We start from the raw sequence: 16873 nt of genomic DNA, 5'->3' as shown, positions 1-16873 counted from the left end.
GGGGGGAGAATTGTTTCTTGTTCATTTTTAACCTTAGGTATACTTTTTTTAGACTACACTAACATAGGCTAATATAGTATTGGAATACACTAGAAATGGGCAATCCGTTCACGAACAGTTCAACGAGTTATTTCTCCTCGAAGAGTGAGTGAATTTGAGTTCTTTATTTAAGAATGGTAGATCTCTATATAGAAATGAAAAAAAATGAATTCTTTGAGGATGTTAGTTGCGTTTTTCGGAATGTTGGCTGGTACACACATTCGTGACCTTTGATAACGTATAAAAAGAGAATGATTGTTGGTAGAAATAGCATTAGCATTAGCATTAGAGACCGCCCGTGTGTTGCTACTTCGTTATTGATCTGGACCAATTGAGATTGCAAAATGATTTTTTGAAGCAACATGTTTGGGAATAACACATTGTTTCACACTGTGCAAACTATATTGATGCATGCATGCTGATCAATACCGACGCCGGCCACGTCCGAATGCAGATCTACTTGGGAGGGGAAGGATTGTTAGTTCGAGGCATGTTGCTATTAGGAACCGAGGAATCCTCTGCATTCCTACATGCATCAAAGGAGAGGATACTTTGTTAGTAAATGTTTTAGTAATGTTATCATGTGTTTATTGCTCTGGGTAGCCGGCTACCAAGAATGTTTTAGAGTGTTATCATTTTAAGTGTTACTTTGTGCTGGCAATATAATGCACGAAACAGTCAATCTCCGAAATTGACAAAACTCCGGACAGACGGCTGTCGAGTATGCAGTCACTCGTTTATGCATCTACCTTTCGCGAATTTTTTAGAAATAAGTGTAACATATAGACATCGCACATTTAGACGAGCGCCCATTCCAAACGCGATCCTGAACCACGTCGAGTCTGCTTTCCCAAACGAATATTTCAAACGCTAAATATTACCTATTGTTCGAACCTAATTCACGTGCTTTATGTTAGGTTATGAATCCCTAGGACAGAGCCTGAAAACTGGCCTGTCCGGAAAGAAATGCATCTTCCTACTTTTTACCTGCGATGAGTTTGAAGAATCTTTTACCGAAAAATTATCTTCTTGCTTGCCTACGTCAGTAAATTCGCAAAAAACGCGAACCGTAGAATAACAAAGCTAAAAATAAAAACGGAGAGTAACAAAGAAGATTAGAAAATACCAAATGAGGTGATGGGGGCATATCCGACAACGCATTAGCTCTCATCCCCTTCGAGTATCAACACGTTTGCGTCCATCACGACTACGTGCTTGTTGTCCGGAATATGCATGATTGGACAACACACGGCAGAATAAATGTCGTTTTAATCTAAGCTATAACAAGTGGAAAATATTAGCTACAAATAAAAAATAATTCCACAAAAAAACTACTGGAAATAGCACAAAGACAAATTGATATTACTGGCAGCGCTGTTTGAGAGAGATCTGACATGACAGCCCTTTAGGGATACATTTCGTAGCCCTTTAGAAATATATCACTAGAAAAAATACTCCCTTGTATGGCGGCAGTCATTACTGTGTGGTAAAATATATCCTTCCAACCACGCCAGTCGCACCCTCAACTTTATTCAGCACGACTTCACCATCACTGAAAATCAACAATTAAACTACTTATTTCACTAGAACTTTCCAAAATCACTGAAAAAAACACTTTTTATTAGAGCAACACAGAAGCACTGTGTTTTCTTCTCCAGTGATGCCAGTTCAACCAGAATGATTGTTGGTAGAAATACATGCAAAAAGTACTCACTATTATTGAATCTGTAATCTGTAGCTCTCATATTATTTTCGAAGAAACATACAAAGTTTCAGAAGAACGAAACCAAAAAGTTCAAAACCGGGATAAAATAAATGATGAGAAGAACGAAAGAACGGTTCAATAGAACTAATTCTTTCGGTAGAACTATTAAGTTTTGAGCGATTCTTTGTAATGAACGGTTCTGTCCATCTCTAGAATCTCCTAGTTTGAATCATAAGAATCTTAAGAACTACTGATTTTGCAGAAAGCCTTAACAAGACTTATTTACTGGTAGTCTTACAAAAGACTGAATAGTTCGGATAATACCAATTTCAATTTTAGTTATAATGCTTTAAATTTAATTATTAATGGCTTTCAAATGACTGATGATGTTTCTGGCTACCTAGAAAACAATAACAATAATCGAATTTGGAGTAAAAGTTGTACTTACAAGAATTATTGAAGAGAGCATGAAGTCTGAATAAAATGTGTTGATTTTCAGACTGTTGGTTCTAAAGATGAATATTTCGACAAATTGTGGATGAGGTTTTTAAACATTGTTCCAAGGATTATTTAAATCTTAAATCTTCTATTAGGCAAATCCTCATACTTAAACAAACACGTTTTGAAAGTCTTGTGGCTCAGCGTTTCGTTGATAATGCTTTATTGAATGCTGGGAGCGTAATTAACAAAATAGCACTCAAAATCATATAATCGATACAAGGAGGCTGTCGAACCAAAGAAACAGTTTCTAATCACGATTAGAGCTTATATTTTCACTCTGCAGATCTTCACCTTTTCACCCTTTTCACAACCGGAAGTTAGATCCGGATAAAATTCGATACCACAAGAAAATCGGTTTAGCCATCTATGAAAAAATTAATCGCTCAAAAACGTTACATACATACATACATACATACATAATTTCTGAGATTTTCGAACTGATTGGAATGGTATATGACACTCAGCCCTCTGGGCCTTGGTTCTTGGTTTTCGCAGTGATTGCATAACTTATCTATATGAGAGAGCGAAGAACGACTTCTTCCCATTGTTATGTGCACTAGGCATAATGAATATTTCCTATTTCTGAATCGAGATACCCAAAACATACTTTATTTCTCAACTCTCGATGTTGGATATGGGATTTCTAGAAATAAAAAAATACTGATCATAGTCGATTTGAGCCTGTTTTAAAATACGGGTATTTTTAATCTCGCGCACCGGGAAAACCGGGAAATTGAAATCGGCAATTCACTTGCTACCCTGAAAATGTATTTTCATTAATAGTGTCATGCTTTGTTTTTCCAGATTTTCGAATATCGATAATCGTACGTGCTTGCAGACTTTTAATGCTTCATTTGAAGAATTGCAAGGGTGCAAATATAAGGCAGACAGTTCAATATTCATATCCGCCAGAGCTATCTTTTGAAAACGGATCCAACTAATTTGGGAGTACAATCGCCCTTTTTGTTTCCTACAAATTAGTTTCCGATCGCAAATAACCGCTTTCCTCATCTGTGCATTTCTCGTACTGCAACAATCATTCCTCTGAGCGTTTCTTTTTCGCAAAATTTTCGTTTTTCGCCGTTTCTGGCATTCTTATCTTTTCTATTCTTTCATTGCTCGTTAGTAGTGATGTTTTTATAAAAGAAAATAGTCAGTGGGAGTGGTCCAAAAGTTCCCAACGTTAAGCTAAATATATTCCGGTTATAGTCCAACATCTTTTCTTTTCACTGGACTACTGGATAGCTTGTGAATTGTGTCGCACCAACATTGGTAATAACAGAATTATAACAACTGGAATAATTTATTTCAGAAATATTTTGTAACAAATTTTGAAATATTTTTTAAAATAACAAAAATTATAACAAAAACGATTCTAGCGGGAACAAAATCGTAACAGATTTTGAAACGTTTGTATCGCAATTGTTATTGAATTTTATATGACTACAGAAGTCCGAAAGCTGAAATTTCTAACAATGGTAGTATAAGCAAATTTAACACAGAAAAACTATATCACAGCCAACTTTTTTTCGAATGATTTTTTTTATTAAATAAATAGTTTATTGAGTGATCTGGTTTCTTTATTTAGTTCTTTGAAATTCTGATCATTATATACCGATTTGAAGCAACGGAAGAACTTATTTTTCCAATTAATGAACTTTATCATGAGTATTGCAAATGAACATAAAACAACATAACTGATTTTGTTATTATATTGTTATAATAAGTTTTAACTTTCAACTGTTTTCATTTGTAAAATATCTCAAAATAACACAAATTGTTATACATATCAACTGTTGATATACTTGTGTTATGTTTTGTTATGTGCATATGATCTGGTACCGGGGCTAAATCGGACATTTTTTGGAAATTGAAAAAAGCATCCATTACAACTAGGTTTTTACCAAACATCATATTAACAAGATATCCAGCTCTCACATTTCCCGAACAAATCATTGGCAACACCCTTTTTTGCGAACATGGCGCCCTCAGGCGAGTTCGCATTGAATCTCGTACATAGAAGTAGGGGAGAGAAATGTCAAATTCGTGCGCGCCGAAATAGCAGCACTGCGCACCTATACAATTGACATGATATGTTGAATGTGATGCCGTGTGATGGCGTTGCAGAACTGAAAATTGATTTCGCTCCAAGCTGTCAGGGTCAATACCGTTGTGTAGCTTCAATCATGAGATGCAATTCTCTAATTGTGGTTTGGAATAATGCTTTAGTTTTCGTAAAAAGTCGCGATGAAGTGAGATTATGAATTCATAATCCAAAATTTCAGAAACTGCGGAGCCGAAACCGAGCACTTGTTGGAAAAAACACTTGGAAAACCATACATTAATGTTTGTACCAAGTCACCATCAAGTGGCCAACCAAAATCCAATATTTAGGGACCGCGAAGCTAAACTGGACTACCTAAAAAAGTGAAGAGAAAAATTGTCACACAAAAGTGAATAACGAATACAATAGTGCGACAAATCTTACGAAAACTTAATGAATTGAAATCGTTTATGCATGGATGGTCTGTTGGTTTCAACCTTGCGTGAGCCATTGTCTCGGAACCTCACGCCCTGTAGTACAAAAAAATGATGTTGAAACTGACTTAAGAGGCATTATTGAACACTATTTGATTGTTTCGATACTTATAACGAACGTTTCGATTTGATTTATAATAAATCAAATTTTTGTAAGTGATAATTTCAAGTCGAAAATTATGTGTCCAAGTAAGCCCCACTTTTTGACCGGTTTAGCCCTGCACAGACAATTCATTTTCGAAAAGCAATAATAATTTTATTTTACACGTAATCGAAAGCATTCAATAATCACTGGATTCAGCACGAAAAGAATATTTGAAAATACTAACCAAACCGTCATTACAATGCACTAAAATCAAATATACCCAAAAACCAGAAAAACAAAATTTTATTAAAAAACGTATACCTTTGATACGAACACGATAACTGACGTCTGTCTGTCACCAAGCTCGTTAACCAAGTCAATCAATGGATCAAAATATTTTCTGTGCTAGAATATGTTCAAGCAGTCCGGTTTAACCCCGTACCCGAACCAACCCTGGTCTCTCCTACAGATGAAAATTCTTCCTTTCTCGTAAATTACTTAAATTTTCCTAGAATTAACACGTCATGAAGAACTGTATCATGGAGAACTTCACAGTCGAAATTGATATGACTTCTTATTCGTCATAAAATAAAAAAAAAGTCCAAACATTCTTAATCAAATCAGTTGGTCTTTTATAATTTTTTTTCTATAAAACACCCTTAATTCACCTAGGTATTGCGCTACTAATACCTTTGTCATAAAATCGTAAATTGTTTTCAAAGGACTTGGAAATTGTTAACAACTAATATCATAAAATGCTTTGAGTTTCTGATACAATTCTTATCCTTTTCTCATGTTCCCCAAAACCGAACGAATTCAGCTACCAAAAGAATTCCCGGATATTTTGAAATACCAAGAGTTTGTATGAAAATACAAATTGATGAATACTTCACGCGATATAGTAGGGGAAAATGGGGTATTGCAAACCATGGGGTAATTTGAACCACTAGTATTATCTGTCATTATCCGACTTACAGTACAGCGAAGCATGCTTAGGTTCGTCTAGTCAATTGGACTTTCTCTTCATGTGTTTTCATATGCAGGGTAGTTTATTTGGTAGAACAACTTCCACGGTTGGGAGTTAGCTACGGGTTCGAGTCCCGTCTCTGTGGTAACATTTTCGCGGTTTTCAGTAGATCATAGTGTTCACATGTCAATTTTCCAATCTGTTTCCCCGTTACATACTGATCATATTAAAACTAGCTCAAGACGGCTCTACGCCTTGATAAAGACTAAAAAACAAATCGTTACATTGGTTTTCCAACACTTTTGCGTAAAACCAAACAAGTAAAATACAACACTCTGAAAAAATTGTTGTGGGGAATGTCGAACCACTACGCATTTTTATGCTCGTTCACGCATTTTTAATATTCCCAAATGTTTTAACATGCGAAATAATAATATATTATCGACAGAAAAATAACTAGGCAGTTAGTTGCAAGCTTTTTTTAAATGTTTTTTTGGTAATTTCTCGCCAACATTCCGCGTTACGTAGCAAAAACATCGATTTTTCCCCTATTTTTTTCATTAAAAGTTTTATATATTCATTACAAAATCACAAATGAAGGTTTTACTTGAATATTTGTTCAAATGAATTCAATTCTCCACAATTTTTAGAAATGAATTGATTATATTTTTATAGTCCGTATACTACATGGGATGAAAAGCTCCGGGCCTCTCACAGAAAAGACGTGAATAGTTTCGAACCGTGTATGTTTTTGTTGAGAGCAAGCCTCTAGATGGCCCGACAACAAAATTTTATGATAATCTATCCACTAGTGTTTGAACATCAGCTGATCCTATCAGATGAGCTCTAGTTTTCATAAAGCTATGGAAAAGAAAGGTTTCGAATCCCGATAAAACAGCAACGGTGAAACGATTGCCCGTATTCTCCAGATCTGGCCCCCAGCGACTATTATCTATTTCCAAATTTTCGTCGAATGCTGAAGTCATTGCAGAAACGAAAGCCCATATTGAAGGCCTAGACAAATCTTATATTTTTCAAAGGGGATCAAAATGTTTGAGGATCGATGGGTGTCAAGTGTATCGCTCTAGATAGAGATTATACTGAAGAATAAAAAAGTTCCCACGGTAAAACATCGACTTTTTCTCTGTTAGGCCGGGACCTTTCATTCCATGTAGTAACTTTAAAATAAACTCGAAGCTTTAAGCTCGACAAATCCTAAGACATGGTGTTTTGCTTCTAGTTTATACTTTATTAGTATAAGTTAAAAAAATTACGTACTTCAAGTGCGTTATTGGTAAGTGTAATGCAAAACTCCTAATGTCATTTGTTGGGTTTAACAAGTCACCGAAAAATATTAGATGAACTGTAAATTTCTAACGCGGTTTGAAAATTGTCGAGGATTTCAGCAAAGCTTCAGTTCAGTGAGATATTGTTGTGGTAGTTTCACTGCTCTTTTCAGTTAGCTTCTGAGTGCCTCGAGGCAGTCCACTCAGACCATTTATATTTTTGCATTATTTGTACGTTCCACCTTTTTATTTGCTTTACTTCAAAATTAGTGCCTCGGCCGTTCTTAAATCGGCCGTATTTTCGAGATTTTTTTTTGTTTGAACCACCAGGGAAACAAATTTATTTTTTTCTGAATTCATTTAAACGAACTTTGGAAATTTCCAGAAATCATTTTGTCATATATTTGTTGTAACTGGTAATAGTTCCGGAACCACCTTCAAAAACTGTTCATTTTCCTTAACTAAAAGATCCTTCGCCGATCGTGCGCACGTTTGACAGCATCGAGTCAGCCACCAGAGCCCGAGAATCGTTAAATGGATGTGACATTTATTCCGGTTGCTGCACCCTGAAGATCGACTATGCAAAGGTAATTTCTGTATTTTCTTAATATCGCGGTGTTCGCATTTTCGCCTTCAAACATATTAAAGTACGTATGCTCGGAGTGAAAAAGCGATACACCTTCAGTTGCTTTTATATTCTACTAAATATTCTAGTTCAGTTGTCCTACTTCATGAATTCCATATATATCGAAACGAAACAATCATGTTATGTTTTTCTAATCAAATCACTGGATAAGATCTACTTTCGATATCGCATTTCTTTGATGCCAAAAGCAATTTGCATTAGAAGAACAGAACTACTTAAACAGAGCTGTACAAAATATTTTCAGTTCTTCATATTTTTGCCCGGTATTTTTTTCTATTTTTCATTATCTCATATATCATCTGAACCAAAATAACATCATTTTTTACAACTTTACAACACCACTACAACAAACAAATTACAACACGATATCTCTCTCTTATTCCCGCCTTTCTCTCGACATCAACAACAACTACAACAAAATCTAAAAAAATTCGTCATCATGCACCAACCGAATATTAAAAAAAACATCATGAACCAACAGCCAGAAAAACTCAATGTTTACAAAAACGACACGGACTCCAGTTGGGACTACACATTGGGTAAGGATTTACGTTTTTTCCTCTTTAAAAAAAAGTTCATTTACCAGCAAAAAAAAATAGCAAATACTCTTTTACCTACTATTTTCTGTTGTTTACTCACACTTTTTCTCTTAAGAAAAAAGAGCGATAGTAACTGACATTTTTACCGATACTGTTTCCAATAAAATAAATACCCACTCTCTTATCGCATTCATTTTCATCATATGCGGGTACCGCAACCCGATTAATTGTCGCAGCTAGAAATGAAACACACTCCAATCAATCGCTTGAATACAGAAGAGAAAAGAAAAGTGCTTGAAATTCTTGGGTTCACTCGCTCGATTTAAACATTACTCATACAGCAGCCAACATTAACAAGTAGCTTCCGTCTGCAAATGCAATTATTCAAATCAACAACAACAACAACAACAAACTAGGACAAACTTACGCATCCAAACACAGAAACGACCAAAGTAAAGAGGATACACTGTTCAATTTGTCTGTTTTCACATAATTCAACGGTATCCTAGAACCGCTAGGGATGGGGACTTTGTAACACATACGCACTAAATTCGTAGTGTCAACGAGAGTGAAAAGCAACGATTGTATGAACATCCATGGGTGTGTGTGTATGGGGAGAAAAAGAGCGAGAGAAACGAATTGAAAATGGAAAAATGCAATAAAGAAACGAGTGTCATCTCTTCATTTATGCAGTTAACTATAAATTGTGATGTCGCAGTCACGGAAGTTGAATAACTTTATTTTCGGAAAATATTATTCGCGTTCTGTACCAAAACAAAAACACACATTCCTCTGTTTTTGCTCAGCTTTTAAACTGATCTGGCACATTTTTTATCGTTCTTGGCGAGTACGTGTAAATGACTTACTGGTTGATTGACTGACTGGTGGAACAAAAAATATGCACTCGATTGCCAATTGATTTATGACTTGGCAAAGATTACTCTCGCATGCATCCATTCATTTATTTGTTGTCTGTAATTTTTGTTTTATGTGTGTTTTTTATTGTATGGCGTGTAATTTTTTGTGGAATTCTTAGTATAAATTGTTCCGTCAATGGTGTTTAGATATTCGGGGTTTTAACTACTTGTTTAATTCCAATTTGATCTCTTTTTAGTGCCTTCATGGGATAATTGTTCAGTTTGACCGCAACTTTGGATTTTATAATTTATTTATTTATTTATTATTGTAATATCCATCGGATACATGTATATGGGTGGAGAAAAATCCTGATCAGCTGATCATAATATATGTCATTCTCAAACGGGTGCAAAAACCACCATCTAGTAAAAGAACAACACAAACTAATTTGTTTCTGATCAATCACTGGAAACTCACGGGCGATTAACTAAGCTAAGCTAAGCGAAGCTAAGTTAAGCGCTCCTGAGTCTCAGTGAAGACCTCATCATTCGATGCAAATTTCTTGGGAATTCAAATTTACGCATTACAATCTTAAAAAATCAGTTATTGTTGCAAAACATAAAACCAGTTAAGCAGACCAGTTCGTTTAGTGGAAATTTAAAATAAAAGTGTCATCTTAAAACTTATAGTCACATAACATTATTTGAATCGAAATACATATTATTTAATTATAAACAAAAGCAAACACTAGAAAAACATCAAAACACAGCAGATCGTTTGACTTTGCGACTGGATGTTATTACATTATTATTTTTGAAGCGACTGGATGTGGGACCGTTTTTTGGCTTACTTTTATATGATGGAGTCAAGGAACGTTTGTTTTTGCCTGGTAAACGAATGGCTGCCGCATCTGAGTCTCAATACAGGGCTAGGGTTCAATAGGAGATTGATAGTATCTTTTATCTTTCTCCGGACAGGACCAGCGTAGAGGCCGTGTGTAATCCGGCAGCAAAACGAAAATGTAGCCAATAGCAAATACATTGGGCTCTCGCTTCCATGTCGTAAAAGGCCCCAATTGCAGGAGTTTCTCTTTTCTTACTTCCAGTTGCTAGAACTTTTCATTTTTACTAATCTATCACTTGGTTGAACAAAGTGTCTTTTTATTCTTTATTTTACAAGACAATGTTTTCTAGTCTATTATTTCGAGCTTGTAGGAATTATCCAATCTGGAAAAAAATCTTCTTTCATGTTATTTATCTTTCTAAAACACTATAGGTTGTGGTGAGCTCAATTCATATGCGTTTCTCATCGTCTATTCTCATGGCGTGGTTCGTTAGCGGTGCTATCATGTGTTCCGCTTCATTATTGTTTGTAGTTTTCTTTATTTCATACTCCACTTTTATGAACTTAAATTAATTTAGTATTTTAGTGCATATTCTAAGGCGTCTAGGATAGCACACTTATATTCATACTAAATAGACTGTTTTAATGCTTTGTGTAGTGTTTGTAAGACTAACTAGGAAACTGCCCGGGAGATAGAAGGTAGATAGAAATCAGTACAAGACAAGCTAAAATTTGTTTTGGAGCTGTAAGGATGAGAGTAGTGACAGATCATAAAGTTCAGCTGTAAGACAAACCAAGGATCGCTAAAATAAAACGATGGTTGTGCGTTAGAATCGTTTCATTCGAAAATAATCAAATATAAACTAAATAAGCTAACTATCGTCTTATTTTAGTATTATCACAGCAACTCGGCTTAGAACTAATTTGCCGTCAAATGAAATAACTCCATATTTATCTCTCGGTAGCCGACTGCCTAGAGATTGAGGAGAAAACCATAGGCTATTTAAAATCAGAAACCTCTTATAAATAAATTGTCATTTTCATTTTTCTAAATTCATTTAGGGATTATCCTAAGTTTGTGCTTTGGGCACATAACCGTTCCTACTTTTCTTTACCTTTCGTCTTAGACTCGTCAGTGCAGAGCAGTTCAAATTGTTTTTGTAAATTGTTTTTATAAATTAATTTTCAAATCGTTTTCAAATCGCTTGACTTCCGTCCTGAGAATTTGAACTTTACCGGATGCATGTCAACTCTCAATGTAAATATTACACTATTAAATAGGAAATATCTCACCACTATAAATCATGATCATTTCCTCGCACCACTAACACCACTCCTTTTTTTGTGACACTGTAGTGATGCAGAGAATTTCTCGGTCTCTAGTAGCAACAGGTGTTGAATTAACTTTCCTTCCCTCCCCAAAGTGAGCGTGGCCATTTACGGCATGGATCATTTCATGATCATCCTAGCTAGTTTAGATTGAACGTTGATCATGAGAAACTCACGGGCGATTAACTAAGCGAAGCTGATCCCCTGAGTCTCAGTGAAAAATCCATCATTCAATGCGAATTTCTTTTCAGAAAACTTTTGTTATCTGACAACAGAAAAAGTCGTTGGGGCCCAATCTGCCGAATATGAGGGATGTGTTGGTAATTCAGATTTACGTATTACAATCTTAGGAAATCAGTCATTGTTGCTAAACACAAAAGCAGTTTAGCAGACTAGTTCGTTTAGCAGATATTTTAAAAAAGTGTCATTTCATTTCATTCATTTCTCTACCTAAAATGGTGTTGTTTTCAAAAAGATTCATTGATATTATTTTGGGTTAGAGTCCGGATAGTGCTTAGTAAGCAATTTCTTTGCTGGCACAGTATTTTTTATCGTAAAAAAATCTGTGTTTTATCACCACATGTAACCTTTTTTGCCGTCCTCAGTTCGCCGAGTTCGCAAAACGTTTGTTTGTTTGTGTGTATTCTGCCTACTGAAAATTCTGGTGAAATTGTGAATGTTAAAAGTTCTTCCTATCAAAATTCTAAAGTTCAAGAATAAAGTTCAATGGGTAAAAATATCCGGATATATTCACAGGATAATTTTAATTTTTAAATTCCAATTAATTTCCCAATTTAAGGTTCTAAATTTTCAGTCGAAAGCTCTCTGATTATGCTTAGAATTCTGCCAAACACACAAATCAACCTTTACCCCATCGGTTACGCAATTCTACATTCCTGCAAAACAAAACAAAAAAAATACATCCTTCCAAAAATACTCTCCTCCGCTTGAATGACCTACATGGCATTGAACATTCCTTCAACCGAACCGAAATACGCAATCGACGCCCATTATCGTCGTTATTGGCGTCTTTGTCGCCGTCGTCGTCGATTGTGTAACACCGGTTGCATCTATGCGAAACTTTTTATGTGTGCCGACCGATCGGCTGTCAGGATGACAACGACGAAAACGACATTTTTCAACCGCAAATCGTTCATACCGATCTGCACGGAATGTTGCAGTTATTAAGTTATCTTGTGTTGATGCATCACCATGTGGTTGGACTGTCATCGAAAAGGGGGTAAATAGTAGCGATTTTCACGCTATTTCTGTCTCTCATATTAAGCCGTTAAAAAACCGAACGAACGGTAAATGACTTGTTGTCAGTGGTGCACGGAAGCCTTTCGTTTTTGATTGACAAATGGTCGTTTCACCTTTTTTCGGATATATTTGCTCCACGTTAAGAGTACATGATGAGTAATAGCTGCTAAATTCATATGTTTATTGGAAATATGTTTTGTAAAGTAAATGTTCATTGCAGTTTCTCAGTACTAAGACAGCTTTCGATATAATAATTTTCATACGTGTAAAAGTTGGCCAAAAATCTAATTTATGTAGAAGTACTCAAAACTGGCGTTCCTAACTTCGATCAATATTGTATCATTTTCATGAATACAACACTTCACTCTATGTAAAAGTCGTGTGAATAACTAAAAAAATTTTCATCATTTTTATAATCTTTTTCAAGAGCAATACAATCATTCCAACGCTTCTCTGACTTCTCGATGGCGTGCTTGTAGATGGTTTTGTCTTTTGCTTCAAAGCAGGGGTGGAAATAAGCAAATTTTTTGATTCACAGTAAATACAAATAGTCAGTATTATCTTTTTATATCACATATTTATTGTAGATATTATATTGAATATTGAAATGAATAATTTTTGATAAGATAAATTTTGATTTTACTTAGAATTTAAAAAGGTCTTCCATGTCATTTTCCACAATTCAAAACATAATCGCAATTTTAGTTTTGTTACCCATTTTTTTAATTTACGGTGCACGGGTTTTTGATTCACAGTCGGAAATCTTGATTCACATTTTCATGCGCAAAATGGGCTTATTTCCACCTCTGCTCAAAGTAAGGTTCAAATTCAACAATCGCTTCGTAAGTTAAGCTGAATTTCTTGCCGGCAAGCATTTATTTTTAATATCAGTGAATAGCCATTAGTCACAGGAGGCATGATCTGAACTATGTGGTGTATGAGGAAGCGTAATTCGTTTAATTCAACTATCGTTGACATCGACTTGTGGATCGATACACTGTCTTGGTGAAACAGTGGTTTTTCCTTTATCAAATTATGTCATTTTTCCATGTTTTTTTTTTCATTCTAACTATCTAATAACACTACGCAGCATTCGCTATTGATTATTTTCCCTCTCTCAAAATAGTCGATGAAGAATATCTCACGCAATTTCAATGTACGGTTAGATATCACTAATTTGTGGACTTTTTTATGTTTTCTGGAGTAACCACTTCATATGGGCGACCAGATGTTGACCATCATCGGGGTCTGTACGACCACGTTTTAATTCAGCAAACCAATAATAAATGTCTTGTTTTTCGATGGAGCAGAGTCTGGATTGCTTCTGAAAGGAATTGCATCTTCATTGTAAGTAGTAGGTTCGAGATAGATATTCCAAGTAGATACCAACGAAAGCTATGTATTATGCTATCAACTTACGAATACCACGTTGAAGGAACTGTTCATCTATTGAAGCCATCCAGTCGTGAAGCCATTTCACATTTTCATAGGTGGTAAAGTGCTGCTCAGCAAGTGCAAGGGACATTGATTGAAATTGAAATGATTGTCGGAAGGGGCCAAGTCTGGGTTGTAAAACCGGTTGTGGTAACAGTTCTCTTCTGAGTTGGAAAATGATGTTTCTAACCGCTTTTGCTGTATGTGTGTGGGCGTTGTATTGCTGCAAAATGACTTTCTCGTGACTTTTGAAGCGTTATGATCGTTTTTAGAGTAATACTTGATTTTATTTACATTCGAAGGCGAATAATATTTACAGTTTCCTCTGATTTGAAAAGGATGCAGTCTAAGACACCATTTTGATCTCACTAAATGCTCAGCATAACTGTCTTTTAGCCGCGAATAGGTTTTGTTATTGATGTCATTGGTTGACCTGAGTAAACTCATGATTTTCTGCGCTATGGAACTTTTTGTTTCGTACTTAGAGAGAATAAATTCATACATCATTAATCACTTTTCAGCCCTCTATCATTCAGCTCACAATGAACCCTTTTTCAAACCTGTTGAAACTTTTCCATTACTTGTAGACGATCTGAAATAGCTCAGAGACTAACGTTCATTCTCTCAGCCATTTGTTTTAAGTTTAGGTACTGAACACTTGAAATAAAGGGGATTTGAAATTATAAAACACTAATTGGTAGGTAATTTCCTGGCATTTAACATTTAAATATAATTTCGGGCATATGACCGCCACGACTAGTTTTCCCATAGATCATTTTGGAGGTTAGATTTTCGACCACTTTTTTAAGCATATTCATCTTTTTTTTAAGTGTATTGCAGCAATGGCACGTTGAATATTGATTTCTAAAGCATCAATCGTTGCTGGTTTATCCACATAAACCAATGACTTCACGTATCCCCACAACAAATAATCGAGTGGCTTCAAATCACACGAACGCGGAGGCCAATTCACCGGTCCATTCCTGGAAATAATGTTGTTGAAATGTTCTTTCAATAAGACGATTGTTTCGGCCGCTGTATGACAAGTGGTACCATCCTGTTGAAACCCCATTTCGGCCACATCCATATCTTGAAGATTTGGCAAATCAAATTCTTTGATCATGGTTCAGTATCGATTTCCATTCACGGTAACGCGTCGCTCTTCCTCATGTTTAAAGAAATTAAGACCACCAGCCCATAGACAACACCAAACAGAACATTTATCGGGATGCATCGGTAATTCTTTAATGGCGTGTGGACGGCATTTTGGTAATTACGTTCTTTACGGTGGTCTCAGAAAGACGATTATGTGCACCATAAAATTCACGAAGTGTTCTATGAACCGTTTGAATTGAGCACTGATTTTGAAAATAAATTTCTACGTTTTGGATGCGTTGTTCTAGAGTTAAGTTAAAACAAACCTGTAGCAGCCTCTAATAAACCATAATCTATATATATATATATATATAAAAATGCAGAGATCATTCTTTGTAATCGCATCACGTAAGAACGGATGGACGGATTGAGATGCTTTTTTTTTTGTTTGATCAGTTTTTACCCCCACCGGGTTCGTACATCAAAAAAATTAGGAAAACTTACCGGAAAAGTGGGAAAAACCAATAAAGTTATTTTGTATGGACAATGGAATTTTCCACTGAAAAAGTCGCCAATGATTGCTAGATCTACAATTGGTGTTTGGCGCGCAACGAGTTGCATAAGTGTTTGGCCGTCGAAAGAAAGGAATACTAGATCGTTGAAAGAATCTTTTGGCGCGAAACGAGTTGTGTGCGTGTGAAAACTTGATTCATGTGGTTTTTCATTTTGAGCCACGTGCTTAATTGGGTATCTAAATTATTGCTTGCCAAATGACTCAATGACGGAATGCATATGACTGTTCTAGAAGACCGCTGTTGGCAGGAGAAAATGGTCTGATGTCATTTACCAGTTCATTGGTCATCGCGGGCGCGAGTTTAATAAATCAGAAAATTTTTGAAAGAATCAATAAAAAGATTGTGCTGTAGAAGCGCTAAGGTCACACTAAGAAATTTTCCTTGCGTTTTTCTTTCTAATAATTTAGATTAGACTAAGCGCACAATTCTGTGAAGAATGTTCAAATTGGTATAATATCAAATTAAAATTTTAGCGTAGTCTCTCTAAGCAACCAAAAATTCCGAAGTACCTGAAAAGTATCCACTTTATTAGAGCTCTAAAGTACGCGTAGCACTCTATGGCAACTTGAACATACAGAACAAGTTCTGAGAAAACTTCCTCGCTGCATAAAATCTGTACAAAGAACTGCTTTAAAGTTTTTTCTGTTGCGTCGGGTGAACATTCAAGTATTCCTTAAAACGGACTATTCAGAATGCTGCTCAAGGGGGAATAGGATTTGAATGATGCAAAAAATAATTATATTTGAGAATTTTTTTTCAGAATTATCGTGCATCAAAATAAATTCAAATGTTTTGCTAGATAAAAAATATCATTCGAACAACATTTTGTAATTTTTTCGTGAACAACTATTGAGAAATAAGCGAAAAGTACGATGTTTAACGAAATAATTCACCATTTTGCAGCTGTAAAACATCCCAAAAATAACAAAAATCGAAAAGGAAAACGTTGGGGTCTGGTTCTTCATATGTAGAAAATGTGTGCAAAATTTGGAAAAAATTGGTGCAGTAGTTTTTGAATGACCATGGACACGAATTTTCAAAACCTGCTTTCGAGAAAAACGCGTCCAAAAATCATGATTTTTCTTTTATAATTTGTTATAATGAAACATATCAAAAATGTTTTGTAAAGTTTTTAAGTCAATCGAAGCAGAAATAATGGACCTGTGCGCCGAA

General features: G+C 35.4%; 1 protein-coding gene across 3 annotated transcripts in view; it reads left to right on the top strand.

Annotated features, from left to right (window-relative positions):
• LOC131435352 (heterogeneous nuclear ribonucleoprotein L) overlaps nucleotides 1-16873 on the top strand; it is a 655533-nt gene that overhangs the window by 458108 nt on the left and 180552 nt on the right. For all 3 annotated transcript variants that reach the window (XM_058603157.1, XM_058603156.1, XM_058603158.1), the window contains 2 exons: nucleotides 7612-7708; nucleotides 8249-8306. In XM_058603157.1, coding sequence (XP_058459140.1) covers nucleotides 7612-7708; nucleotides 8249-8306 — 155 coding nt within the window. The remainder of the gene's footprint in view (nucleotides 1-7611; nucleotides 7709-8248; nucleotides 8307-16873) is intronic.

Source organism: Malaya genurostris, chromosome 3 (genome assembly GCF_030247185.1).
Source record: "Malaya genurostris strain Urasoe2022 chromosome 3, Malgen_1.1, whole genome shotgun sequence".
Classification (NCBI taxonomy): domain Eukaryota; kingdom Metazoa; phylum Arthropoda; class Insecta; order Diptera; family Culicidae; genus Malaya; species Malaya genurostris.
Note: the sequence above shows the minus strand (reverse complement) of the source record. Positions and strands in the feature narration are given on the sequence as shown.